The 16,395-nt window shown below is 40.8% G+C and overlaps 1 protein-coding gene across 2 annotated transcripts in view; it reads right to left on the reverse strand.

Annotated features, from left to right (window-relative positions):
• dennd1b (DENN/MADD domain containing 1B) overlaps positions 1 to 16,395 on the reverse strand; it is a 104,334-nt gene that overhangs the window by 4,985 nt on the left and 82,954 nt on the right. For both annotated transcript variants that reach the window (XM_019272363.2, XM_027290475.1), the window contains 7 exons: positions 13,804 to 13,894; positions 12,548 to 12,579; positions 11,128 to 11,163; positions 10,620 to 10,676; positions 9,481 to 9,570; positions 891 to 976; positions 286 to 508 (listed from right to left, as the gene is read on the reverse strand). In XM_019272363.2, coding sequence (XP_019127908.1) covers positions 286 to 508; positions 891 to 976; positions 9,481 to 9,570; positions 10,620 to 10,676; positions 11,128 to 11,163; positions 12,548 to 12,579; positions 13,804 to 13,894 — 615 coding nt within the window. The remainder of the gene's footprint in view (positions 1 to 285; positions 509 to 890; positions 977 to 9,480; positions 9,571 to 10,619; positions 10,677 to 11,127; positions 11,164 to 12,547; positions 12,580 to 13,803; positions 13,895 to 16,395) is intronic.

Here is a 16,395-nt window from a genome sequence, read left to right on the forward strand (position 1 = left end):
TGGGGCAGAAAAAACAAGGAAATACTATTAAACAAATACCTTAATAAAGAGACCTGAATGGCTCATGGATCAATTGTAGTATCTCTTATTGGACACACAACAGTACCTGGAAGTACCTGCACTAGAGATATCTTTAAATAAGACATCAATCCTTCGATATCTTCACATATCTGGACACACTTCTATTCTTATTAACATAAACTATGTTCTCTTTGTCCTCTTTCCTGTCCTGGAAATAACAAGGCCTTCTCATAATTTACTTTTCCTCCAGTCTCTCTTGCGTACCGGGGTCTTGTAGTCTAAATCTTCCATGGACCTGAAGAAGTCCAGGCTCTTGGCAGCGCTGAGTTTGCCTTGTTCCACCGTTGTGGTGTTCAGAGAGTCCAGGATTTCCTCCAGCAGGTTCATCTGGCCTGAGTTGGAGGAGTCGATGTCGAGATCCAGTGAGTACGAATCATCGCTGTCTTCAGTGTACGAAGGGACGTCCCCGCTGTCTTCTGAGGAGATCCTGGAGAGAAACCTAGTTAGACTGTGTTTTGTTTCATATAACTGTGTTTCTTTGGTAATATTTAATCCATATTATGTATTATTGTGAATATCCCTGTCAAGAATTACACTATGATAACCAGCTCCTTTGAGAAGCATTTCAGTGACAATGACTGACATTTCTGTCAACTAATGCTGTTACTAAATATGGCCACTTGAGGGCAGTATTACCATGGGTAAAAACAGAGTGCTTGGAGAAATCTTTGAACCTGCCATCAACTGTTCCTTAATAAAATCTTATCAATGAGTCAGCATGAAAAACTTCTCATATCTTAACATATATGGCATTCACACTTCAAACAACAGGTCAAGGTGACAAGGTGTTGCGAGGCAGGAGTACTTACTTGCTTGCATTGTCCAACTCGTCATCATCGAGCCCGTATCCAAGATCTCGAGGGCCCATGCTCATGGGAGACTTGTTGAAGTTTTGCTGTTAATGAGAACACAGAAAGTGGATGTAGTTAGACACAAATAATAGCATGATTAAACAAGAAAAGTGGACCCTTGGGGGGGGCGGGGGTTGGTGGAGTCTCTCTAAACATGGAGTCTAGCTGTATTGTGTTTTGCTGAGGTGCAGCTTTTCATAAAACTACGACTTGGTACCCGATAGAGTGAAAGATGCAGGTTTGTGTTTGGTGGGTCCCCATAAGACAGGAGAAGTAGCTTGTTTTAATGAGCACAGACCCTTAGGGTTGAGACTAAATTTGTCAAATTTGGGTCTAGGGATAAAAATCTTTAAGATCCCCTGCAGTATTTTATCAAACTCGGCATTAAATGTGAACAAGAACTGTGAGTTAAGATGTGAGAAAGCGCATTGATCATTTGCATTACGCACACCAGTGCATGTGATTGTATTTGTCATTGCATGTTGAATGATCAGTGTGTACTGTAGTTGTCTGACACAGTGGATTTAATAAGCCACCTGTGTACCATATTTAATGGGCGGGTTAAAGAAGAGACAGAAGCTTCACAGAGCAGGGCAGGACTCTCCCCATGGGAGCCCAAATCTGCCCCAGGCCACTTATTAACATGCCTTCCACTACGACGCACATGTTCCTCTCTCGCTGCATGTGCATGTTCACTCATGTTAACACTATCTCAATTTCTAATTTACACTCTTTGCATTTTGCCCATTTACCTTTGTACATATTGCAGAACACCTCCTGTGTCTATTTTTGGGGGAATATTTCAAATTGTCCTACAGTCTCTGTGTGTTTTCTGTACACACACACACACACACACACACACACACACACACACACACAAGGTACACTTCACATGCTAGCACTGCTAACCCAGCATACGTTTGCGTTAGGCGGCACTGCAATTTTTTTCCATTTCCAGTTTAGCTCCACCTCTCTGATTTCTGCATTTTCCTCTGCTAAACTCACGTTAGCCACATTATCAAAGCCCGGCACTGAGAAAAAGGTTCTTTACAACCCTAAAAGTGAGCGGAGCACAGGGGTGTGTGTTTAAGGAGCAAAGACAGTCATGTTTGCTTGTGTTGTGGTTGTGGCAGAGGGAAAATCACAGGCACAAAGGTGAAGAATAGTAAGAATAAAACTGAACACAAAAGCAAAAAGGAACGACGCAGGAAGGGAATGAATGAAAAAAGGAAGGAAGGAAATACTGAGAGGTGAGGAAAGATTCCTCAAAGCCCTAAAGAATGATGGAAATGGGGGTGGGGGTGGGGAGGAGGGGGTCCCGTATTGGAACCGTGAACCAAGCCGGTCTTGATTAGCCGACGCAGTGCCAGCCAGACAGGCGGAATGTAACGTGTGGCTGGCCTGGCCTCATTTAGGGCCTGTGTTCGGCCAGGGAAGACATACACACCCACATATACACACTCAGTCACATACGCACCCTATTACAAAAAAACACAAAGAGTTAAAGTGCCATTTTCTCCATAAAAGTCAGCGGAGGAGATGTGTGCAGTAGCCACTTAAGCCTCTCAGCCATCGGGCTAAACACGAACACATGTGGTGGCACTGCTGATTGGCCAAGCCGCTCCCCTTCCATGGTAGCTTGGAGCTATAATGAAAGAGATTTCAGAGGGGCTCAGGCCTGGGATCCCTAAACAGCCTTTAATGGATTCCTGTGTCAGGGCAGTAAATCTGGGGCCAGGCCGACATGCCAGCCAGCCAAAGCGGGCCGGCAGAGCGGAGATGCACCTGTGAGACACTTGGGGAGGGCGGGGTTCGGACAGAAACAGCTACACACAAACACTACACACACATGTGCTGTATGTTCACGGTGCGTGCAGTTATTTAGACTGTGCATTTGTGCAAGAGGGCCGTGTTTAGGGAAGCAGGGCCTCTCTCTGCGTCTAGGTGTTTATTAAAGCAAGGTGAACCCAAACACAACCAGACACAGGTCATGAAGCCTGGCCCTCTGATCTCTGTTACAGCTCTGGTGCCGTCTACAAAAGGAAGTTCCATAGGGAGCAGTAAATGGATGGTACCTCACTTCATGGCTTTATCAATTTGTCATTCCCTCTCTTCACTGTGACCCTTTAGTGCAGCAGTTAAGATGAAACTATTTACAACAACTGAGCATTTTACGATAGAAGTGCCAAATTTGCCGCAGGAGTGGACCATATCCTATTTATTATGCAGTCTACGGGATTATGATGCTTTCTAAAAAAATGCCCAGCATATTGGATTCATTTTACTTGTAACGTGAGATACAAAGAATGATTTTGTCACACTTTTAAACATAATATTTTTCTCCTCAAAATCTGTCAAAACCAACAACAGCAGTTAAATCTGAGATCTAAAATTAGATGTACTGCGTGTCAATGTAAAAAAAATAACAAACAAAAATATAGAGACTCTTCAAATTTAGACATTCACAATGAGATATTCTCAACCAGTGCAAACAGGTCCCGTGTTAAAGCTGTGACAGCTCTGCCACCATCCCGTACCTCCCCAGGCCTGACAGGACACTGGAAAGCACGAAATAGCAAAACAACAGATTATCATACTGCTCCTTCATTAGCTTCTCGCTGTCGGCTAATGGGAAGCTGAAAGGTGAAAATGAAAAAGTGATATTCCCTCCATGCCTTCCTGTCTCCCCTTTTCTCCCTCCATCACTCTGCTGTCAGTGACAGATGTCACAGTTTCTGTCTGTCTGGCTCTCGCTTCCCTTCCTCTCCACCACGTCGCCACAAGTGAGAGTGTACAGAACGCGGGGAGTGAAAGAGTCAGGAGGAGATAGAGCAGAGGAACAGGAGTCATGAAAATAATAAAAATGGTCAGGTTATTTCAGTAAAACTACTGTAGCTCGATCCAGTATTTTGGAAGGGGGAGAAAATCCTCGTGTTTCTTATATCAAGGATAAGATTCAATGTCTGAGCTGCTCTTGTACAGCAAACTCACTAAACTTACTCTAAGTGAAACATTTCCTAATTATTTTTATGGTATTTTGTATATATTTTATTTTGATCCCAGTTCCTGAGTACCTGGCTGAAGAAGTAATAGAATCCTGATTACCTCTACAGTAGTTTCAGCTTCAGACATAAAAATCAACACACACACTCCCATCTTCAGTCTACAAGCTTTTACGGTCGTGGACTGGGAGCAAATGAGGGTAAAATTGTAAACATGACTAACTTATCCTTTACTCTGACCGAGTATACCCTGGGATTCCTAATGCAATGAGCAATGGTATGAAATATATTTAAGGGACATGTCTTTAAAATTGATATTACAAATTACATTTCATTTCTGTGGTTATGAGGGGAAAATAGTCATCACCATCCATTTTAGTAGCTGCATTTGGAGAAACAAACTTTCCCCTCGTCTTCCCTTCCGTCCCTGCATGACCGGTTATGCGGAACAACTAGGCCTCTCTGTGACAGGGCCAAACGCTCGCAGACTTTAATAGCCAGTCTTACATTATACATTTCATATGGTATTTCTGAGTGTGCACTGATCTCACAGCTTGGCAGTGTATGTAAAGAGATGCCGGTAAAATGCAAACAAACCTTAGGGAGAGGCAGAGCCTTTTGTAGAAGAACGGCCAAGTGTGTGTCTGCCTGTTTAAGGGCTGCTCACTCGAAAAAGGGAGGAAAAACACACTCGCACACACACACACCAAAAAAAAAAAAAAAAAAAAAAAAAAAAAAACAGCGTTTGAGGCAAGATCTACTACTCGTCTGTCCAACTGGCTGTTGCTGAAAGCCCACATCCCTTTCGCTTAAAACAGGAGCCATATAAAAGAAGGAAAATGTGCATTGTGCTCATTCTGTTACACTGAACTGAACTCATCCAGTGAGATCACCAGGTGTCTTTCTGTGAATGAGTGCAGTGCAGTACTTTGAGGGTGCCAGGAGATGGCACTTTGGTTTCAGCGAGGAAGCCAGTTGAGTCTCTGAAGTGGGAAGAAACTAAGCGAAGTGAAGACTACAAACGCATACAAATAACCATGTAAACACACACACACGCGCACACACACACACACACACACACACACACACACACACACACACACACACACACACACGCACGCACGCACACACACGCACGCACACACACGCACGCACACACACACAGCTACTGTGCTTAAAGTTCACTGTGATGCATCTTAACTATTCATCCAACAATATTTATCCACAATATTAATCTCACAATGGATAGTATGGGCATATCTGAGCTAATTTCCATTTACAATTATATCAAAATTTCCATGATTATGGATTATAACACACACGCACTGTATGGTGTATAAACTACAGTACATGAATATGCTTTGAAATAACTTATTAGCTATTCGGTTTACCCAGAAAGTATTGCTTTAGCATATTCTTCATATTATAGCATTTTCAATCATGTACTGAACATAATACACACACATAATGCTTTATAAGCAATACTTCAAGTAAAGTGTTATTGTACTAAAGATACATATTAGTATAGCATGTTTGTACTCACAAATCATAGTCCTTTACCCATTGGAACTAAAACACTTCACAAGTCATGTGTACAGTGTACATATGTGTCCACTGGCCATGGACACATGAGGTGTCTCCCACCGATGGAGCATACAAACACCCACCCCTATGCGCACACACACACACACACACACACACACACACACACACACACACACACACACTGAAGTATCCATGCGACTTTGTTCCTGTTTTACATCTTTGTTAGCTCCCTGTTTTTCCCCTTCAACCATGAGCTGTGTGGTGTTTTCCGGGCTGGCATCCTTTCCTGCCTCACCAGGTGAGGAGTCCAGAGCCTGGGGCTGAGCCCGGCCACAAGCCTGCTGGCTGTCATTGTCCATAACACTCTCCCAACCTTTACTCTCCTCTGCTCTCTTAACAGCTGTCATTCTGTTGTCTCCAACCTGAGGCAAACTGCTAAATGCATGCATGTTTGTGCACATACAGTACACACGCTCAAATACATGCTCATGTACAAAACGGCTGAGGTGCAGACACATTTTCACTTTCTATTTTCAGATGCTTACAGCGAAATACCACATAAAACACGCAGGCACACAAACACGCAGGCACACAAACACGCACACACACACACACACACACACACACACACACAGATATACAAAATCTTAAATAGAATCTCGAAAAACAGACGTGGCACGCACACGCAAAACCATACAGGAGCCAGAACAATGGTTGTTGTTTGTTGTATCAGACAAGAAGTCAGCAGTCCAATGCGGTCTTGTTTTTGTCAAATGAAAGGATTACTCCTACATTCTTAATCAACAAGCTCACCAAACACAACAAATCACCCACATTGCCAGATACGGTTGAAATATGTACGCAAACGACAGCAGCGCTTTCACTTTGGTGCATGTGTTGGCTGATTAAATAGAATATGAATTTCATAACTCTGATTATTTTTGCTATGATTAATTAAAGGAGCTACTCCAGGATCATTCATTTCATTTTCAAGGACAGACATAGAGGGGTTTGCAAAAAAAAAGAAAAAAAAAAGATGAATGATAAAAATGTATCAGGCCACTTCTTTCATACAGGAGGGATGGAATGTCTTTAATCAGATCACATTTTTGGAGCGTCGGATGGCAACATGTTTCTGAATTTATAAAGCATGAAGATGAATGTTGGTCACTTGGTCGGAGGTATGAACATGTGGGATGGAGTATATTTAAAGAGTATATATGCTGTAGCTAAGGACATAAAACAAATATGTCATTTGGAGTATGTAGCACTAGGTCTTAATGGAATATATATATATATATATATATATAAAATATCTTGTGTTTATTAGAAGTGAAGTGAGGTAACAGATTCCTTTCATTTATATTCATGAATACTGTTCAATAAGCAGGACTATTGCTCTAGCGTCAATATATACCCATTTGGCAGTTTATTAGGTACACAGACAGTAGCTGAAACTAATTACAAAGGTTATACTGTTGGTTTTTGTTGGACTGTTTTAGAGAGTTGCTTATTCAACTTGGTGGTCATTTTTTCATTTTGGAGGCTATTTTTTGTGGTGCAGTGTTGAATTGTATCATGTCATACTGAGAGGTGTTTCTAATAATTAGTCTACCCTCACTGATAAACACAGGGTGCAATATTAATACAAGAAAAGTATGATTTTGTATTTTATTTTAGCAAAGTTTTAGGATTGAAAATCATTGCATTGTTGAGACTTGAGGATTGTATGGCTAAAGACACGACTGTGGAGTGGGACATATTTTAAAGAATGACGAGGAATAAGAGTAGGCCAGTGTACTGCTATAGGTGACTTTGTGTGGGCATGAGAAGTGGGGGAGGTACGAGGATAAAGGTACTTTTTTTTCCCTTTTTTGTCCCCATATTACTTAACCTTTATTTAACCAGGTGAGTCCCACTGAGAGCAATTCATGTGCAAGGAACACCTGGTCAAGACAGTTGTGGGCAGAACACAGTATCAAGATTTCATAGAAAGTAATCCAAAAACACCCCCAAGAAACATACAGATGGAAAGATTACAGAGAGCAGGAACCATAGGTATGCTTTTCTCCAACATTGTTAGGAACTGTAGCTAAAATGTAAATATTGTGTGCAGTCAGGTGAAAGTAAAGGAATGGCTAACATAAAGTGTAGTTACCTAAGAAAAATGTTTATTTCCTTATTGTACTTGCAAATTTCATAGATAGATACAAAAACATGCTGATTGAACTGAACATAAGAAGACTTTCTGTATAAGAATTAGTTTTTTTTTAACTTCCATTCTGAGTTTTTTTTTTCAAGTAAAGTGCTTTAATATGTGTACATAAAGACATATACCAAGCAATTATGACTATCCTGAAAAACAACCAAACATTGAAAGAATCATTTCCGGTACAATTTACTTCAAACTGTTTTGAAGAGTTTCAATCTTTCAGGGGTTACTGCACACAGACAGGCCATAAATTATCAAGGCTTTCTTGCCTTCTCAATTTTCAGTCTTAGTTTCAGGCGACAGGAGAAAGAAACCTTAGGATGTCAGACTGCACTCTCCTCCTGAGTCTTTAATGCGCAGGGAGTCCAGTTAATTTAATAATACACCTCTGTTATGAACTATGACTTGAGAAAGTCAATGTGGAATGAGAAATATAAGAAGAGCTTTGTGGACTGTATACAGTATAAACACAAACACACAAAACCAGTGCTGTGGGACATGCTATTTTGTGTCCTGTGCGTCCCTCCTCCAGTAGTCTCCAGGGACCCGTTACTGTGGCAATGAACAGGCCTCAATGGCATGGACAGGGGTGTGAGTGTGTGTATATCCTGAATACATTGTGTGTGTGTGGGTGTGGGTGTGTGCGCACATCAACTGCATGTTAACTGTTAATCTGTGTGTGTGTGCGTGTGTGTGTGTGTGTGTGTGTGTCGGGTTGGCCTCGTCTTTGTGTGTGCACTAGCTGGGGGGAGGGTGTCCGAGGAGGCCTTTAGAAAAGCCCTAATTGCCGTTCCTCTCCTCTCCCCGGCCGTCACACCTTCCTCTGCGCTAAGACTTTCCAGCCTCATCACACACACACAGGAAACACAACGCTAATTAGAGACAGCACAACCTCTCCTAATCACACTCTTACATGACTGTGGCCAAAATGTCAGTGTGTGCATTGCAGGCGTGTTTCTGTAGACAGAAGTGGAAGTCCACTTGCCATTTTTCATTCAGGAATAAGAGATGGAAAAGCTCCAGCTGAGAATACAGAGGTATACAGTAGATATGAAGTGAGGAGCTGTAACTAGTAATCCTTGAGGCTGTATGCACGTGTTTAATACTGCACAGATGTGTGCAATTTTAATTACATGAAGCTAAACTCACCACTCTAAAAATATGTGCAGATTTTCATTTACACTGCTCCACTGTGTCATTTTCTAACATTTTCTACTCTCTTGCTAAATGTATTGATGAATGTGTGTTTTGTGAGCGTGCATGCTCTTGCACATTGTATGCCAGCTCTGCACACAACAAAGAAAAAAAAAAAAATAACGTGCTATCCACTTATGGTGCACAAGCAAATTCTTCAGAGGAAATGCTGACCAGCAGATGAGTTGCTTGTACTGTCCGTGCTGTTCAGAGGAAAATATTGAATGTACAACATGAGTGCGTTGAAAGGAGAAAAAAAAAATGCTTATCATTACATTTGGCACCTTGACAAACTACTGTACTTCCAAGAGCTGTTACAAGAGAGAGAAAGTGGGGGGAGAAAGAAAGAGAGAGGGGGGGGGGGGGATAAAAGGAGAGAGAGAAAGATGTGGGGACGGAAAGAAGAGTGAGAGCAAGAAGGAAAGAAATGAGAACAAAAAGTGGACGATAAGAGTACTGAGGTGGAAGACCGCATCCATGTCGGTCAAGTGAAACCTGAGCTCTGGTATGATCAGTCAGTGTACATGTAGTTAACTCATTTACTGATGTGCATCTGTGTGTGCGTGTGTGTGTGTGCGTGTGCGGGCGGTCATACCCGTCTCATCTTCTGCAGTCTCCTTGGAGACAGGCTCTTGGTGCTGGTGGGAGACCCTGCACAGACCGGTATCCCTTCTTCTTCTTCTTCCTGAGAGAGAAACAATGAATGTAAGTCTCAGACGATTTGAACTGACTTAAATATTTTGTTAGTTAGAATAAGAACCACACCACAGCACATCCAGTCTACTGCTCCTTCATTTAAGTTCATCCTTTTCAACTGAAAGAATAAAAGAGATTACTAAACTATAGCAGTGATGCTCCTTGTCCAGTTTGTTGCCATTTCTATTTTATTTCTAAAAAAAAAAAAAAAGCATTGGTCTGTTTCCAAATGTTTTCTTACTGCGAACAAATCATGAAAAATAATCAAATGATTCTACTAACACGCATTGTGAATTTGGCTTATTTATCTGTGCCATACAACCAACTATTAAACACATCAATGAGTCACACTGCTGCATTTGGCGGCATATTCCTTCATTACGAAGAACTAAAGGTCAGACATAAAAACAAAAAGCAACATAAAAACAACACAGATTAAGAATGATCCTAAGAAACTTGAATTCATTCATTTGCGCGTTTGTAAAATCACTCATCAAACCCATCAAACTTTAAACTCAAATTGATTTTAACACCTCTATTGCGTGTGTGTGTGTGTGTGTGTGTGTGTGCAAACAGAACGCTACATACTCCACTTGTTCATCATCAGTGCCCTCTCTGCTCAGTTTCCCACTGACAGATCAAACTGCTATTGCCTTATCAAATCCATCAGGCTTATGGAAACATACACCTCGTTACATTAGCTTTGAGGAAATCACAGGCTCACTGATGAAATATGCAGACAATAAAAGAGAAAGAGGGGCCACGGCTCGGATGACATGACAGGCCATAGCCAGAGGGGCGTTGGTTAAAAATGTACAGCCCTGAACAAAGCGCTAAGCAGGCTTCAACAGTCATTAAAGGCCCCTGCGTCAGAATCACACTCTCCATGTAAAGCAGCCTTCCTGTCTGTTTCTATGAGGGGGGGCGTGCGTCTATCTGTGCGCCTCAGAACAGAATTATGTATACAAGTGTGTGTGTGTGTGTGTATGCATGCTGCTATGGGTGTGTAGGAAAGGTGTGAAGGTCCATGCTGCTCACCCTTGCTTTAAGTCTGCCCTTAATGTCCCGGATGCCCCTCTTGGCATGACTCTTGGCCTAGGAGGAAAAACAACACACACACACACGGATTACTAATCAAAACATGTTGCATTAACATTCTGTTCTGGTTTCATGTAACATCAAGAAATGCTTTGATCCCTCTGGCAAAAAACACGGAGACAAAAGGCTGGATAAGAGAGCCTCGCACACTAACAGGAGGCGATAACATGAAAGGGCACCCTGACCACCTATTGAACAGCGCATAACGACATGGTACTGCTCATCAAACATGGACTAGTCATGAACAATGCTGCTATTCCTTCTTCTGTCAATTAAAAAACAGACAAGAATTTCAATTAATTTGTTGGATATTCATGCGGACTGATTCGTTTTCACAAAATAACCCCTACACAATGTCAACTGAGGTCTATTTCAGTGGGATTTCCAGAGCTCGAATGATTCAAGCTGTGTACATACTGAAACACTGCAGCTTTGCGGAAGAACATACCTTTGTCACAGCTGTGTTGAAGAGTGCTCCTCCTCTCTGCAATAGACACAGAAAGCGATTAGTCAGTCAGTCAGGCATTTTGGGTGAGTTTGCACACATACACACACACACACACACACACATTCAAACTAATTATTTTGTCACATTAAATATTCATATGCACGCAGGTAGGGCTGGGCGATGATGTTAATGTGTATCTACAAGAAAATGATAGAAGTGTTTTGTCTCATAATACAATACTATTTTTTGCTTTGATAACCAGTCTGATGATTTCATATGTGAGCTTTGCATACATTTGTCATACTAGGATGTACAGTGTCCTATAACAATTATTTCTACCATATCACAACAGTCACACAGGACTCATATTCAATATCAATACTCCCTCTGCAGCTATAAATAGTACCACTTCGTACTACTTAGTATACAACCTCAGTATAAAAATGGTGACACAAGATAAAGTATCATATCGCTGAGCCATGATAAACTGCATGATTTATAGCATTCAGGAGGTTTTTATTTAGTAGCAGCCTTAAAGCGATGGAAGGGACTGTGCATGATTGATTTCTACTTTGAGTTCTGCAGACTGACATTATGGCACCCAATATCTCTCTGTGCGTGTCTTCTTTTCTCTCACCGAGTTGCTGCATCTCCCGTTTGGCGTCTCACTCTTTTTCTCTGTTTGGTCTTTAGTGTAAGCACAAAGCGCCGGCTAAACGGCTAAACAGAGTAAATGGCAGACGCTGTTTCAGAAGTCGGCAGAGGGAGAGGAGGAGAGGGGCCGAGGTGAAGGCCCCTCTTATAGATCCCTGTCAGTCAGGAAATGTGAACTTTAACAAACCTTTGAAGAGCACTCTAGAGAACTAATTCAGCCTTAGCTGACGGCGTGGGGGGAGAGAGGGAGGGCGAGGGAGAGATACTCAGTGAGAGAGAGAGAGAAGAGGAAGAGGAGGGAGCGAGAGAGACCGAGGGGGGCTGTGACAGAGATGAGAAGAGGGAGAGAGGAAGATAAAGAGAGATAGATAGTGGGAGAAAAGGAGAGGAGGAAAGAGACAGGAGATGAAGAAGGAGGGAGAGATCTATGTTCTTGGGTCGGTTCAGCGGAGTAACGCCTGTGTTTGCTGCCAGATCAACATGTCATGTCGGAGGACGTCTTGTCACGTCAAATCACTTCTGTCTCCCTCCCTGTCTGTCTCCACTGTCCTGCTGCACGCGCCGCTTCACACCAAACTGCACTCACGCTGGATCTGTACATTCAGGCAGCCCCTTCATTCCAAAGGCAACGCCACAACTTCAAAAACTGAGTCTTGTCAATCACACTTTCAATTAAATATAACTCAAGAATAAAATGAGCGAAACATAAAAAAAAAAGCCAGGGATAAAAGCATTTAGGTATGATATCCAGGACACTTTTGAATACCTGCATCCATTGCTGGTAAGATCTTGAATTACCTGGAGGGATGTATAAAACAGAAAAAATGAATTAATCATTTTGCACTCAATAGGATTGGATTAACATGGCAAAGGAAAGGTAACCACTATATATTACACTGAGACATTTTAAATTGTAGGCAAAACCATTTTTATTCTGAACAGGATAAATATAGTGACATTTAATGTGGTTAATAAAAAACTGTAACATATAAATACATGTATGCACTCTCAGTCTCATTATTTGTTTTCTTATTTGTCCTTTTATCAATAATCAATATTAATTCAATAATATATTAACTTATTTATTCACTGTTGAATGTATTGGACTGATTAATAGAGGAGATTTTTCTCTGGTATCTAGGGCTTGCTCTCTAATGTTTAGAGTACTGCAGATGTGGGTTTGAGTCAGGATCAGAACTGATGAGCCCAGTAATGTGAAGGAGATTTGAGAACATCTGGATAACATTTCTTTTTTCTTGTCCTTGTAAATACGACTCAAACCTGCAGTCTTATGATCAAAATGGTATAATTTGTCTGTGCGCTCCTCTGAGATTTCAAACATCTGATGTCTTGTGCACAGATTTCATGTGCAATAATGCTCAATCCTGCCAAAACATTATTTATTCTTCACTCGATCTTCTTTTTGCCACATTCAGTCAGATTTATAAAATAACCTTTGTATCAGTTCCAATAAATATTTTCACAACAAATGACAGTCAAGATGCCTGTAAAAATGACTAAGAATCCAAGATTAAAAATTAAAATGGCTAGGAGTCACTTTAAGGCATAATTTTAAAAATGTTCTAATGTTTAATTATATTCTATTCTTGAGATGAAAATACAGTTTATTAGTGCATTAGTACTTAAAGAGCTTTATGTGGTCACAGGTGTGTTCATGACAAATTTTACAACAGCCTTTAAATGTGACTTAAACAATAAGTAGTTAAGGAAATGAACATGTTTTTAAGCATATGAAACCACACTGCAGTGCACAATATAGTTTACCATCTCTTTAATAAGTTTATCATTGTGTTAGAAGACTTTTTGTTCACTCAATTGTTTTAGATTTAGACTTGATCAACACTCTTGTCGTTTTTTCTTTTCATAACTTTTGAAAGGTCCCTCCTTCTTTTGCTCACTGCGTTTACATGTTACAAAAGCCTGATAACTGCTGCTTACTGCATAAAATATGGCAAATAAATATAATGCGGCTAATTGATAGACAGGTCTCGCACTACTCACTTCCACAGAAGCCCCCCTCTGTGATCTCTTCTTCAAACACATCGGAGAAGCCACGGCCTGCGTTCAATTTGGCCAGCCGTCCGTCGATGAACTAAAACCATAAATTACAATGTGCTTATTAAAAAAAGAAGGAGGGGGGGAGGGTGTGTGTGGACACACTTAAACAGATACACATACACACTGATTTAAACACTCAGGCCACAGGGAGGTGTTATTAATCCTACCTGACAGGAACTACATCCTAAGATTAGGTGAGTTGCAGGTAATAGGGATTTGGTAATGTAGAGCAGGTGAGGGATTAAGGCAGCAGACTACATGCTGCACACTGTCTGAGACATGAGGAAGTTTCATTTCCTCCCTTTGTAACATGGAACGCATAAAACTCCATCTCATAAACATGGACCTAATAGCCAAGACAGCTACACATTTCATGAGCACAGTCACAAAGTCACGTAAATATGTTACGAAGTATAAGCAAACACACACACGCCGACACGCATTTGTGATCAACACAATAAAAAAACAACAGCATTCTTTAAACATTAAAGCATGAGAAATATCTTGTGAGTTTTTACAGGCCATGACCAAATAAAAGTAGGGAGAGGGGGAGGAAAAGCAAAAAAACTAAACTAAACAAACAAAAAAAACAAATGATGTCAATAATAGTTTTAAACACATTTCTTATCATCACCATTTTAAGAGCAGGGCTGGATATGTGGATGACAGTTGTATTGATGTTGTATTGTAGTTTGTTCTATCTTTTTAAATAACTGAACATGACGAACATCTTATATGAATGTAGATCACTCAGTCACACGAACGGTGCACTGTTTTTTATTAGCTAAAACCAACCATATTGACCCAGAAGTTGCTGTTCCTTTCCTGGCCAATCACTTATAATATCAGCAAATCTCTGCATGGAAATAATACTCTCCAGTGAAATCATTGAGCTAATCTTGGCAGGTTTCTGGTGTAAAAACACAAAACAAAAAACAAACAGCTGCAATATAATACTTCATTTTTAAGATGTGGGGCCAAGGTCTGCTGAAAAAATGTGTGTGTTTCTTTTTAACCTTAAACTAAAATCTAATTGTTTTATTGTCTTCAGTTCATTTGTGCACAGGTAGGAGGCAAAAGCAACTAACAATCAGCAATTGTGTCATTCAAAATAATTATTTTTAAATAAAGCTTTTGGATTTAAAGCTACAATTTATTTTGACTGATGACTGCATTAATTAACAACCAACACCTCCTACCTTTCAAGCACTCTTTTGTATTTTTAATAACAACAACAAATGGTACACTATTCTTTTTAATACAAATACTTGACAGCAACATATTGCTTGATAATTTCTTGACTGTAGCAAGCCCACTCCCATCTCTGCAAGTGTGTCCAAAGTGTTACAGCAGAGTAGGTTGTTTTAGGGTGCATGTCCTCAGGGACAGGCTGCTAACTAGCGACCGACACGGCCACCCGCTCCTCTGGTCAGAAGAGCTAGAAACTCATCATTAGATCATTTTAATGAGAGGTGAGACTGCAGGTTCCAACCACTGCTCCGCTACTTGGCTGGCCCAATTAGTGCACATAATCAACCCAAATCATCACCTAGCCAAAGCCTCCACTTATCCCCCTCATCTCCCTCCACACACCCCAGCCAGATTACCTGCCTCACTGTGGGCCTTAATTAGACATTACTCAACAATGGCAGACTGTGATCAGCACACTCTCAACAGACATGCAAACAAACACTTAAACACGTGCATGCAAATGTGCATATACACGAACCCAAACCAACGAGACACTGGCTCATTTTCTTTGTTTTGAGAGAGAGAACACGAAAAAATATTAAAGATATACAAAGAATATAAAAAACTCTCCAAGACTAATTTCAGATCAAGACAACATCAGGACCAGCTTCATTCAAACAAAGATCAAGAGACGAAATACATACATATGAAAAACAAATTTACTCCACTAACATTCAAATCATTTTACTTAAATAGTTTTTGATTTCTCCTAAACAAACACAACACAAACCATATGTGTAAATGAAGTCAAACCAAAACGTGCAGAACAGATTCAGGCACACTGAGAACAACACTTGGATGTGACTCCTGCTCCGTCTCTTCGTGTCTACATGTCATCTTGCTTCCTGTTAATGTTTTAGTTGCAGACAGTTGAGAGTTATTCCATCTGGCTACCAGCAGCACATTGACTCACTCATGGATCGGTCACAGTGGTCTAGATTTATTTAAACTCTGGAACCGTGGAGCCAAAAGTTGGGATTAGGACTCTACAGGGGTTCATTTACAGAGATATACATGGAGAGCCTTTTTTTTCTTTTTGCAACCTGGGTCTCATTTGTGGAATCTAAGCCCATAAACTGTAGATACTCAGGGCTATATCAAAAATCACGTCACTCATAGGTTTCTGAGGGAAAGTTTTTGGAGGTTGGATTTTACAGCTCAACAATTTCTTTGCTAGACACCTTGGCTTTGAAATATAAATTTGGCCCAAAGGAGCAAAGTGGCACCCACTTTTGCTGCCTGAGAAGCTGTGATGCATGTCAATCAAACAAAGACATATTCATG

This window comes from Larimichthys crocea, chromosome XVII (assembly GCF_000972845.2).
Source record: "Larimichthys crocea isolate SSNF chromosome XVII, L_crocea_2.0, whole genome shotgun sequence".
NCBI lineage: Eukaryota > Metazoa > Chordata > Actinopteri > Sciaenidae > Larimichthys > Larimichthys crocea.